The 12,791-nt window shown below is 37.3% G+C and overlaps 1 protein-coding gene across 10 annotated transcripts in view; it reads left to right on the top strand.

Annotated features, from left to right (window-relative positions):
• Window positions 1-313: 313 nt before the first annotated feature.
• Window positions 314-12,791, top strand: part of eps15l1a (epidermal growth factor receptor pathway substrate 15-like 1a) — a 32,633-nt gene continuing 20,155 nt past the window's right edge. For 8 of the 10 annotated variants that reach the window (XR_007139231.1, XM_027158954.2, XM_047806869.1 and 5 more), the window contains exons 1-12: window positions 314-431; window positions 4,467-4,508; window positions 5,270-5,359; window positions 5,463-5,510; window positions 5,631-5,726; window positions 6,163-6,225; window positions 6,610-6,735; window positions 6,848-6,907; window positions 9,291-9,533; window positions 9,926-10,083; window positions 10,533-10,683; window positions 10,873-10,935. Coding sequence is in view for 9 of the 10 variants with exons in the window: in XM_027158954.2 (XP_027014755.1) it covers window positions 405-431; window positions 4,467-4,508; window positions 5,270-5,359; window positions 5,463-5,510; window positions 5,631-5,726; window positions 6,163-6,225; window positions 6,610-6,735; window positions 6,848-6,907; window positions 9,291-9,533; window positions 9,926-10,083; window positions 10,533-10,683; window positions 10,873-10,935 (1,167 nt within the window). In the remaining variant the exon portion in view is untranslated. Of the gene's footprint in view, window positions 432-4,466; window positions 4,509-5,052; window positions 5,128-5,269; window positions 5,360-5,462; window positions 5,511-5,630; window positions 5,727-6,162; window positions 6,226-6,609; window positions 6,736-6,847; window positions 6,908-9,290; window positions 9,534-9,925; window positions 10,084-10,532; window positions 10,684-10,872; window positions 10,936-12,791 lie in introns of all 10 variants that reach the window. The other 2 variants (XM_047806865.1, XM_047806877.1) reach the window with 2 other exon arrangements.

Here is a 12,791-nt window from a genome sequence, read left to right as displayed (position 1 = left end):
ACTCTACTCAGATTAGAAAAACAGGACAAGTAGGACAAATCCCTGATAACCTTGTCCTCACAGAGGAACAACATTATACTGCATTATACTGAATGTAAAAATGTACATGAAGCAGCATCATGTCCACCGTGGGGCGCACCATCACCTAATCTGTACCATATGAGAAAATAGCTGGAAATCTCATTTGGTTAATTTTTTCTCCTACCCGTATCCATACAAGTCCCGCCCACAACTCTTGGACTGGTTCATATCCAGTTCTCTGAGCGGGCAGCATCGTTTTAGCAAATAGTAATCCATAACCGCTATACTACCACCCAATAATAGACCAGGAGGCGGGGCTTGTCGGAATACGGTTGGGAAAACATAATGCCGCACTCCCCGCCGTTCCCGGAGCAACAGGGAAAATGGCAGCCCTCACCACCCTCACTCAGGTAAATAGCCGCTAAAAACATATTCCGTTGTGGAGAAATCTGATTTATTGACGTGCATTTTGTTAGAATAGCGATGAGAAATTTTCTGTTAGATATTTGTCAACGAAATTAGTGGTTTTGTGCCAATTGCGATGGACCTTGCTTATCACAGCTAACGGTCAATTAGCCAGCTAACATTAGCCGGCTAATCGTTAATCGATTATAGGAGGATGATTTAATACTTCTGTGATCTAAATGATTTAGTAGCGTCACTAGCTAACTAACAAGCGTTTGTATGAATTTAGTAGAGTTATATAAAGCCCATTTAGGATGTAGTAACCTTAAAATGCCTTGTAACCGACCAAATATTAACTGTAGAGGTTATTTATAGGAAATATTCACCATAAATATCGAGGAATATGTTCTAGCTTTTCAATTAGCGCATTAATTTAACAGTAATGAAAGCTAGCGGGATTTATTTAAATAAACCTTGTGTTGTGATGTTTATTACCGGTGTTTAAGGTATTTAAGTCGCTGCATTTGTCTCACAAATTTGGCGTTTCAGTTTTTTTCTTCACGTCCCTTAAGGTTACAAACAGTATATCTAAAAATTGTCCAATTAAAAAAAATTTTTTTTTGGAAAAAGGATAAAAACGGACTCATCCTGTACTTGTTTTGTGTTTGTCCAATTAAATGCCTTCTGCAATGTCTATGTCCCGCCCCCAAGGGCGTGTTTTGCTGTACAGTAACTGCTCATTAGCAGTAAACATGTTTTGTCAGTGTGTTTTTGACCTCCTTTTCCAGTCATTGTTTAGTGGAGATATAACGGTTGGATTTTATTTGTTTTGAAAGTGGGTGGAGTTTTGCAAGTTGGTGATATTGTGACTTCCTGTTCAGTGGCAGAATATAACTGCCTCAGACATACATAGAACATGATTTTGCACACAGCGTCTCCATCAGCATGAGTCAGTATTTTTGTGCGTAGCGTAATATGTAACTAAACCTCACCACTCTGATGCATCACAGGTCTCCTGTTGCTGAGCTTGGCTCTTGGTCACTGATACTCAACCATTAATCTTGTTTGTATGGCATTTCTCCAAAAACACACAATGTTTTGGCATCTAGGCTATCCTAGAGCCTCATCCTGGTGAAAATGAAGAGGCATGGGTGAAGGCATGCTGAGAAATCCATCACAGGTTAAAAAATACACACATAATAAGCAAAAATGCACGCAGAAACTATCTCTGTATTTAGCTACTTCACTGAGCTACTGTCAGGTCTGTATAAATTGAGTAGGGTTGTGGCTTGGCATATCTCCACTGCCATCGAGCACAAAGTCAAATCATGGCTCTCAAACCATTTCATAGTGACTGTTAATGATTTGTTAACAAGTTCAAACACCATCTGTCCTGCCACTGAGAGGAGCCGGTATTAGCCACATCTTAGCTTCTTTTGCATTGAATACTGGTATTGCTCCAAGCTTTATTTTTTTCAATTAAAGCAGAATTATTGCATTTACATTTACATTTGCGACTTACATACGTCCTATTTAATACAATTGAGAAGTTGAGGGTTAAGGGCCATGCTCAGGGACCCAGGGGTCGCAGTTTTACAGTTGTGGGATTTGATCACATCCTTTTGAAACATGGTCCAATGTCCTAAGCACTGTGCTACCACTCCTTTTTCATGTGTACTTTTCTTTTACAACTACTACGAGTGTAGGGTGACAATAGTTTTGAAAGATACATTAATGTTAAATATTTATAAGTGTGTAAATGATCTCCAATGTTTAACTTGCAGCATGTATTTGAAAGAGTTTAAACCCAAAGAATGCGAAAAGAAGAGATTGAGGTGGCGGTTGAGAAATAATGTAATTCTGAAACTTTTTCACACACGCACACACACACACACACACACACACACACACACACACACACACACACACACACACACACAGACTCTTTTACACAGAGTGAAGTGTCTTTGGTTATCAGGGAGTTAAAAGTGAGCGTGCTGATTGATCAGCCAAGAAAGCAATAAAGTATTATGGAGCTGCCAGTACCTTACAGTGAGCTTAAGTTTATTGATTACGCTGTATAGAGGTGACAGTGAGTGAGAATTCGAACACGGCACACGATTATGGATGCAAAATGAAATGCCATCAATATCAGACTAACGCAAGTGATAAAGCGTTTTCTATATAGCCGCAAGCCACAGAGCTGCCATCTCAAGCACCATTATGTCAGGATTTTCAATTCTATACAAATTATTGGTATGAGGCTCAGTGATTTTTCAGACCAATCCTATGGCACATGTGGTCTCACATCTCTGTTCTCAGCTTAGAGCTTAAGCTGCTACCCACAATTTGTCCCCATTTACTGCTTGACTGGAAAAGGAAAAGCAAGGTTAAATCTATAAATTCATCAGATCCCTTTAAAGAGCTGCAACTAACGATTATTTTTTCTGTCGACTAGTCTAGCAATTATTTTTTCGATTAGTCGACGACTATAACGATTTTGTTTTATTTATCTATCTATCTATCTATCTATCTATCTATCTATCTATCTATCTATCTATCTATCTATCTATCTATCTATCTATTTGCTTAATCTAGTGTTCTTTTTTGATTAACTAGTTAATCCTTTGGATAACTTTACAAAAATGATAAATACAACTTCTAATATAATATTTCAACTTTTATTAATTTTTTTTCCAAAAAATACTTCAACGTGGTTGAAGTTTTTACAGTATACAAAAATAAAGTGCCAAAAATAAAATGTAAACAACACTTTAGCATCAGGCACAAATAATGCCATATAAACTCAAAAGCATTCAAAATGCCATATAAATTCAACAAAAGCACTGCATGAATGGCCATTTGGGGCATGCAAACAGTGACATCATTTTTATGAAAGATATCTTGTACACACCTCTTCCTGAAATCTGCATATTTTTAAATGAACTGAATGTGATTAATTACAATGTTTAATATGATTACTTTACAATATTAATTGTATTCAGAAAGTGTAGTGAATGTCATTTTATTATGAAATACAGAAAGCATTTTAAACTCTTAACTAATGAGATAATTTGTTATTAATCACATACTTATGATTATATTTTATTTAATTGGCTTGTGCCAAAAGTAAACAATAATGCACTAGTAGCCTATTTATCTACATTAAATACAGTATATATTTACAGTTTATCCCGTTAGCGATTAGCATTACCATTATTACCTAGCATATATTAATTAATACTTGACCAAAACACAGCAGGTAAGAACGCAACAATTACTCCCAAAACTAATTGTTATAATAAATACTTACAAAGATGGCTCGTCCTTTTGAGGTCGGAGAGCACCAGGATGTTTTCTTCTGAGGTGCTCGTGCATCGCAGTTGTGCTGCCATTTTATTTTGGCCTCTGTTTAAAGTATTCCCATACTTTTGATAATCGTGGTCTAGACTGGAACTTTCTCCATTCCCAGGAGCAGTAGCCGCCATTACGCGAGATGAATGTAAACAGTGTCGTTGCAGCACTATCCCTTTTTATCACTCTATATCAGATCCCAGTGGTGGGTGTATGTTTTTAGAACATGTTATTTTTCCACTCTAAAATACATACAAAGCCTTATTCAATTCACACGTGTCAAACATGAGTACAGACATCATCAAAGTAATTACATGCACGTCTTCCCTGGTGGTATGAGGGAAGAATCCTCTGCTTACAATTCCAAAAATTCAAGTGTTTCATACATTTTGAAAAGAAAAATCAAGCATTGTTGACTTCCCAAAAAAACTCAATGAAATCTAAAGAAACTCCTCAATGAAATGAGATAATGAATAGAAACCATGTGAAGCTACCAAATCAGACCGTGCGCATCAGAGCTGAGGGACTACAGCGAGTTCAGTGATCTGATCACACCACTGATTTCTAATAGGAAAGGGATGGGAAGAAATTAGAGAGAGATTTTGATATTTCTAGCCACACTTCAGTCTAGTATATAAGTTACACCCAACACTGAAACATGCTTGTTTTTTTACTTTCTTCCTCAGCTGTCGAGTGGGAACCCAGTGTATGAAACATTTTACAGACAGGTAAGTCACCTGCTGCTCAGATTAATGCAGTTGCTTTTCTTTTCTTTTTTTTTTTGTAATTTAAACAAATCTTGGTGATTCCCTTCAGTAAAAATGCATCAATACTACTTTTATTTTTCCATTTTCTGTACGAAACTGATATCAGAGTTCTGAGTATTAGCCAGTTTCTGACATCCCTGTATCAGTGCTGAAAAGTCCCCTCTGAAACATAACACAATATGCAAGCGTGATGGTGTTTATGACACGGGGTGAAAGTTAAAGCTGTGGAATCTGATCCATTTGAGCAGAGTGTATAGAGTAGGAAGTGAGGCAGAAGAGGAAGGCCAGACACACTAGAGGACTAAAGCAGTGCTGCATCACTCTCGTCTCGAGAGCAAGGCATCGTGGGTAATGTAGGAAAATAGACCAAAATGAAGATAAAGAGTTGAAATGAAATATACTGAATTTCGTTCCACGATAACGCTGCTCTTGATGATCATACACTTACAAAGATAAGATAAGGTAGATTTTACTATTAAACTTGTAAACATGATTTGTTTATCAGTTCAACTGGATTCAATCATAGTGACAAATCATGGAACACACAGGGCTTAGTGCACCAGCCAGGACAAGGCTTGAGGTATCATCTCCATCACTTCTGGCTTTCTGCTTCAATTATGCCCTTAAACGTTGCCGAGTCTAGGCCTAATCATACAAAACTGTTTCATGTAAATGACCCCACAGTACCGTCTCAATGGTCTTATGGTTTTCTGCTCTGAAAGGTCGATCCAGGAAACACGGGGAGGGTCGGACCTACAGAGGCCGCTTTGTTTCTGAAGAAATCAGGCTTGCCGGATATCACTCTGGGAAAGGTGCAGGAGAGAAATGCATCTGTCTGGGAATTGTAAATGTGCCTGAAAATAGAAATTCTGTCTCTCTGCTGGATTCTCTCTGAGGTTCCTGTTTCTTCCACAGATCTGGGACCTTGCTGATCCAGATGGAAAAGGTTTCCTGGACAAGCAGGTCAAACCCACATTTTCTCATCTGCTAGTCTGTAAATAATCCTGCATTCCTTATTACTGAGTGACCGAATACAAGGCAAGTCATCTGATTTGTATATTTGATTTGTTTTTATGTTAACAGGGATTTTATGTTGCTTTGCGGCTTGTGGCCTGTGCACAGAGCGGTCAGGATGTCTCTCTCACAAGTTTAAACCTCACCGTTCCCCCACCTAAATTCGTAAGTGTTTAATATTGCAAACGATCGAGAAGGTCTCTGTTGGGGTTTCTTCACATAAGTCTGTTTACTTTCAGGTCTTTTGTTGTTTGGTTTGGTTTCACACTTTGCATGCATGGGTTTAATAAGGTGAAAATACAGAACAGAGGTTTGTGTGGGGCTGAAAATGCTTTTGTAAAAATCTTTTGTTGATAGAGTACAAATGAAGCTGTCAATTTATGGAGCTGTCTGAGTCAAATCACTTTAAAACGATTCTCTCGCTTGTTTCGTTTCACAGTCGAGTGTGTCGGCATGTTTTCATCTGAGAACACACCAGGGTTCTGTTCAGATTCATTAAACACTCTTTATGTGAAAGCACCTTTAAGAATATCAAATAAATATAATAAGAAAATCCTACCATGAAACTTGATTTTGTTTCTAACATGATTTTGTATCACAGAAGGACCCTAGTAGCCCGTCATTAGGTGGCGCTTCATCAACTGACAGCCACTGGGCCGTTAGAGTAAGTCTTTGAATCATGTAACGGAGCAAAATGTTTAAATGACATATTTTGCATATTATATTCATTTACACACACACGCACACACACACAAAATATAAACTTGACATGATTTGCTCTTACTGTGCTGCAGGAGTTAACTATTGTTAAAGGATCAAACATAAATCAAATTTCTAACCACTAGAGGCTGTAGTTTTTGCCCTTGTCCTTGTCCAAGGCTTTCGTTGCCCTGCAAATATTTCTACAAGGACACAGAAAATGTAAAGTGTAACCTGAAACCAAATATCTAGTACTGCACATTGTCTGGTGGTTTTAGAAAGCATCTTCTTTATGAGCCTTGTTTCTGAGATCCACTCAACCCATATTCATTATGCTTGTGGTTTGCAGCCTGAAGAGAAAAGCAAGTTTGATGGTATTTTCGACAGTCTTGTGCCTGTAAATGGGTTACTGTCTGGAGAAAAGGTGAAGCCAGTCCTTATGAACTCGAAGCTGCCGGTGGATGTGCTAGGAAAGGTAAATTCATTATTTAATCATGATGAACCTGTTGTGTGTCATTTTTACAGCCTATTTGTATGTTTGCTAGATTGACTGTATGGGATATAAATTGTAATGTTTCTTTAACCAGGTTTGGGATTTGAGTGACATTGATAAAGATGGACACTTGGACAGGGACGAGTTTGCAGTGGTGAGTTAAATTCCCTATATATTTTCCTTTTCATTGGTAACAACTGTGGAATAATGTGTGATCAATGATATGGAGATATTTTCTATAGGTGGGCATTTATGTAACATTTATGGAAGGGGTCTTTAGTGTTAGAATTTAAAAGAGTCAGAGGTAAAGTAACTTGAAGCTTTCTGACATCTTCAGGATAGGAGTTTGTTTTGTGGTTTCTTGGTAACATGACAACTGCATTTCTTAAGAGAGCGAAAAAAAGATATAGGTGAATGTACAACTGATTCTAGCTAATAGAACGGGCCACCAAATGGCGGACCGCGGTCCGGATCCGGACCGAGCGACGGGTCAGCCCCGGACCCGTTAAAATTCTAATATTATCATATTAAGCATCTCCTTATTATAATCTAATATTATAAGATTATATAAGCTCTTTGATATTCATAAAAAGATAAAATTCATGCGCAGTTAATCGTTATTACGACAGGAGCGTCATTAAAAGCCAAGCCAAAAACAGATTGTTTCAGTTCCATACTCCAGAGCAGAAGGTGGCAGTAATGCACCTAATTACGCTGGCAGGACAATTAAGATTCAAACTGCTGATAGGACAGTTACATGCCCATTTCTCTCACTAGGAACGGAAAGGGAGTAAGGAGATGGAAAGGGAGTAAGGAGAGGTGGAAAGGAGAGAGGAAAAAGGGAGCTGCTCAAAGCTCTGCACTTTTCTTTTATTCAGTAAATTCTGCCCTGTTCTATTTTACTTGAAATGTTCTTTTGCCTGAGGTTCCTGTGTTATTAATGTAGTTAATGTTTAAAAAAGGGGCAGCTCAAAAGTCTTTTGTTGAATTTTTTTCTTAAAGATTAAAAGCACTTTTATTTTGTTCAGAAGATTGTGAATGTTTTACATTACTTGAAATATAGGCCCTAAGTTCAGGCTGCTCAAAGGTGTGTTTGCACTTTTTATTTATTTTATTCAGAAGAAATTCAGTGTCTGTTGTCTGTTACTTGACATGTAGTAAAGGCAACTACAGGATTGTTTTCCATTCAAGTGCCATACAAGTTCAGACTTTGAAAACACTTGAAATTTAACAATAAATTATATAGAATTGTATGTGCATTATTGATTTTATTAACATGAGGGTACACTTTTTAAGTGACAATATAAGATTCGGACCTTTGCTGGGAGGAAATTTTAGTAACTGGACCTCTTTGAATTTTAATTGAATACCCCTGAGCTAGAACATAAATGAGAACATTGATCTTCACTAAAAGACTTTCTGACATGCTCTTCAAAGGAAAACCTAGTCATTGAGATTGCAGAAACTTTGTTGATTAATTTCCAGCATGACATGGAACACCTCTTGTGTATATGTAAAATATGTTAAAACTATATATATATATATATATATATATGTATATTAGTGCTGGGCAACGATTAAATATTTTAATCACGATTAATCGCATGATTTTTCTGTGATTAATCGCGATCAATATCAGCATGCGCAAAATTCAATAATGAAATCAAAAGTAGTGTATTGTGTAATTCTATTCTTTCAAACTACTGCTGTATGAACAAAAGTGCAATAACCTTTGGTTTGTCAAAACTTTAAACAAATAAAGTGCTTTTTTTTACAGCAGTTAAAAGTTAGTAGCAGTTAACACTTCTTGTAAATCTTAACTTAAACATTAATGTAATCAAATTAAATATAACATTAACGTATAAATAAACATTAAAACAATAATAAAAAAAAACTAACGTTTTTATTTAGTTTGTAAAAAAAAAAAATTATGTCCAGAAGATTTCGGTACCTTTTTCCATTTTTTCTGTCCGCACCAGATATTTTCTGTTTCATGCTGTAGCTCTCTTAGGCACACAACAAATGCTTTCATTGGTTGAGACGCGTGATGACGCTTATCCCAAGCAGCCAGTAGCCTACTAATATACATCCCACCCCTCCTGTGACCCAGTCTATCTATGTGTATTCAAACGCAGTGAGCAACGGACTTTTAAAATAAAAAGTATGTTAACGCGCGATAAACTAATTGTCTGCGTTAATTAATTATTAATTAATTAATGCGTTAACGCGATAAAAACTCGTTAACTTGCCCAGCTATGTATGTGTATATATATATATATATATATATATATATATATATATATATATACATATATATACGTACGTATATATATATATATATATATATATATATATATATATATATACGTACGTATATATATATATACGTGTGTGTATATATATATATATATATATATATATATATATATATATATATATATATATATATATATATAGTCTTTAAAATGAATGTGATAGTGGATGTTTTAAAGCATGTTTAAATATGATGGAGAAAACAGATCTGTTTTTAATCTCAGGCCATGCACCTGGTGTATCGTGCTCTGGAGAAGGAGCCTGTTCCCTCTGTTCTGCCCTCGTCTCTCATCCCTCCATCCAAACGCAAGAAGTCTGTGGGATCCTTATCCAGCATGACCCCCGTGCTGCCAGGAAGCCCACCTCCTCCTAAAGACAGCCTGCGATCCACACCATCACACGGCAGCATGAACTCACTGAACAGCGCTGGGAGCTTGTCACCTAAACACACACTCAAATCCACACAGGTACACACACTCACACTTTTAATGCCTTTGTATCAGATAAGATTTCTATCCATGTTTCTCAGACCTAATATCTCTGAATTCTTTAGGTTGGTGTTGTATTTGAATGTTTTCTTTACTGTTACTGTGAAACAAACACTGTGTACCTGGCACACTAACACAGAATGTAGGAAAGAGGAAGCAGATGGCACCACTAAAGACTGATACCATTTCACACTCCATTTCTTTTTTTATTGATCATTTCTAAAGAAAAGTTGTGAATTATTAATGCTGACATCCAGCTCAAGTGCATTAGCTCAGATGAAGCTCGGTTTCAGTGTGTAGAGTGAACCGCTAAAAGCATTTTACATAATTTATAAGCTTCCTGCTTTATTTTTCCATTTATGTGTCATTAGCACTCTGTAAACTGGGTGGTGACAGCAGCAGACAGAGGACGCTACGATGACATCTTCCTCAAAACCGACGCCGACCTCGATGGCTTTGTCAGCGGCCATGAAGTGAAAGACATCTTCATGCAGTCTGGCCTTCCACAGAACCTTCTGGCACATATATGGTGAGAACCATTGTACTGATGGAGAAATAATACACATCTGGTTCACTGTCAAGAAAGTAATAGGACAGGAGTACAGTGCAGAGGGGGTCGGGGCAGGTGGACACAGGAAAGAGCTGAAAGGGCCATGGCTAGGTGAGGGTTTTTAAGAGAGGAATGGGTGTGGTCAGGTGAGGGGTTTTAAGAGAGGAAGGGGCATGGCCAGGTGAGGGTTTTTAAGAGAGGAAGGGTATGGCCAGATGAGGGGTTTTAAGAGAGGAAGGGTATGGCCAGATGAGGGGTTTTAAGAGAGGAAGGGTATGACCAGATGAGGGGTTTTAAGAGGAAGGGGTGTGGCCAGGTGAGGGTTTTTAAGAGAGGAAGGTGTGTGGTCAGGTGAGGGTTTTTAAGAGAGGAAGGGGCGTGGCCAGGTGAGTATATGCAGTGTAACTTTCAGCCTGTTGTCTGTCTAGGGCTTTGTCAGACACACGGCAGATTGGGAAGCTGACACGAGAGCAGTTTGCTTTGGCCATGTACTTCATTCAGCAGAAAGTGAGCAAAGGATTGGATCCTCCACAGGCACTGACCCCAGAAATGATCCCTCCGTCCGAGAGAGGAACCCCTGTGAGTAACTAAACTTTACTGCTTATAAAATAAATAGATAAATATCAAACACTTTCAACACCCTAATGAAGACCTTAACAATTGGTTGCTGAGTTGGGAGACAGCTTATATTACTTAGTAATGGAGTAGTGTACTGCTTAAGTGAAGGAGAAGTTTAGTGTACTGTTAATATGGTTCTTTTTTCCACAGAATATGTCAGGGTACATGACACCTGTGGGCTCTGAGATGGCAGCGCTGACTGAAATGCGCAGAGTGAGTCCATGCTGTTGATTTGATACATGTATATAAATGTGTATGCAACGACAGTAGGATTAAAAGCCGTCAAAGTTAATCAGAGAACGAAATGTATCAGAGAAACGGATGTCTTTCAAAAGCACTCAATCAGCCAAGACATGATGTAAATCTAAACACACACATAAATAAACATGTTGCATATATTCATTTTCAAATAAAGGCATTTATCAAATAAAATATGTAGATTCAAGTTACTTTGTGATACAATTCTGGCTTCTGTCAGTATTATTTAAGCATTATGTCAGGTTAAAAATGTTAAATGTGTAAGCAGAAATGACAAATTATAGACTAATCTCGTTGCTCCAGTGAAAATGGAAATCAAACCATATTATTGTACTGAGGAACCATAAAAATCCTCTTTATCAAAACGGTTAGTAACAGTTTTACCTAGGGTTGGGTATCAAAAGAAATTTTCCGGTTCCGATTCTGGTTCCAGTTCTGCCTTACGATTCCCGGTTCTGATTCCGAATCCATAATTAAAGAAATGTGAAAAATAATGCACAATACTTAAACAATTCCATTTGTGTTTATTAATCACTCCTTAAATATTTTAAACAGAGCATTTCAATTCATATCAATTTAAATAAGGCCGTCCTTAAAAATATTCTTGTTTGCCGTAACCCGACCGACCCTGTCAATTTAGGAACGACTCAAATTATTATTCTTTTTTTTGCTTCAAGTCCGACCGAACTTTTCTTCAGTAAACAAAATGTTTACTGCCACCATAATACATTTTAAAAAAGAATGTACATTTTAAAAAATGTATTATGGTGGCAGTAAACATAGGCTCGACACCGCTTTAACGAAGTTCTGGAAAAACTGTGCTCAGCATCAAAATAAGGTTTGCAATGATGCGCCCGAAGGCACGGGTTGAAGACCCAGTCAGTGACGTCACGATATGCTAATTTGTTTAAAGTCATGCCTACGTAATCACCTTCACCAAAATTGTAACATTGAAACTTGAAAAAAAAAAATATAGACCTACCTACCGACCTTTTTTTTTTTTTTTTTTTTTTACTGTTACTGCAAACCAAAATATTTTTTAAGGATGGCCTAAATCCAACATCAAATTTAACATCCAGAATTACAACTTAGCAAAACAGCAATTTTTCTGAAGAAAAACGAACATGTCTGCTTTCTCTGGTCGAAGACGAGACCTTTCCTGGCTTATTCTATCTCCAGCTGTGGAGAAAACTCGCTCAGAGGGGGTAGATTTGCTTCATTGTTGTAGCTTTGGAAATGAATCCACACTTTAGACTTTTTTTTTTAGACATGTTTAACACAAAGTGTACCTCAGCACCGTGACTGATTTCTGTGATAAGCTGCGTTAATTTGGGTGCGTGACGGTAAACATTGTAAACAATTAATATTCATGAGGTAAGACATGGCTATTTAAAGTGACCGCTTTAAATAGGGTCGGTTCCCAACCCTAGTTTTACCTTTAACTCTTTTTAATAATCTTAAACAGTTCCTTACAGAAAATGTTGTCAGATCAACATACGTCTTTTTTTTTACTTTTCACGTTGTCACTTTAGAAAAAATGTAACATAGTAATTGCTATTGTAAACTGAATAAACCCCAGGCCATCCTTAAAAATATTTTGGTTTGCAGTAACAGTAAAAAAAAAAAAAGGGGTCGGTAGGTAGGTCTATATATTTTTTTATGTACAATTTTGGTGATGGTGATTTACGTAGGTATGAATTTAAACAGATTAGCATATCGTGACGTCACTGACTGGGTCTTCAACCTGTGCCTTCGGGCGCATCATTGCAAACCTCATTTGCAACCGCCAAGTTAAAGCGGTGTCGAGCTGT

Source organism: Tachysurus fulvidraco, chromosome 2, assembly GCF_022655615.1.
Source record: "Tachysurus fulvidraco isolate hzauxx_2018 chromosome 2, HZAU_PFXX_2.0, whole genome shotgun sequence".
Taxonomy (NCBI): domain Eukaryota; kingdom Metazoa; phylum Chordata; class Actinopteri; order Siluriformes; family Bagridae; genus Tachysurus; species Tachysurus fulvidraco.
The sequence above is the reverse complement of the archived record's forward strand: the minus strand, read 5'-3'. Positions and strand labels throughout refer to the sequence as shown.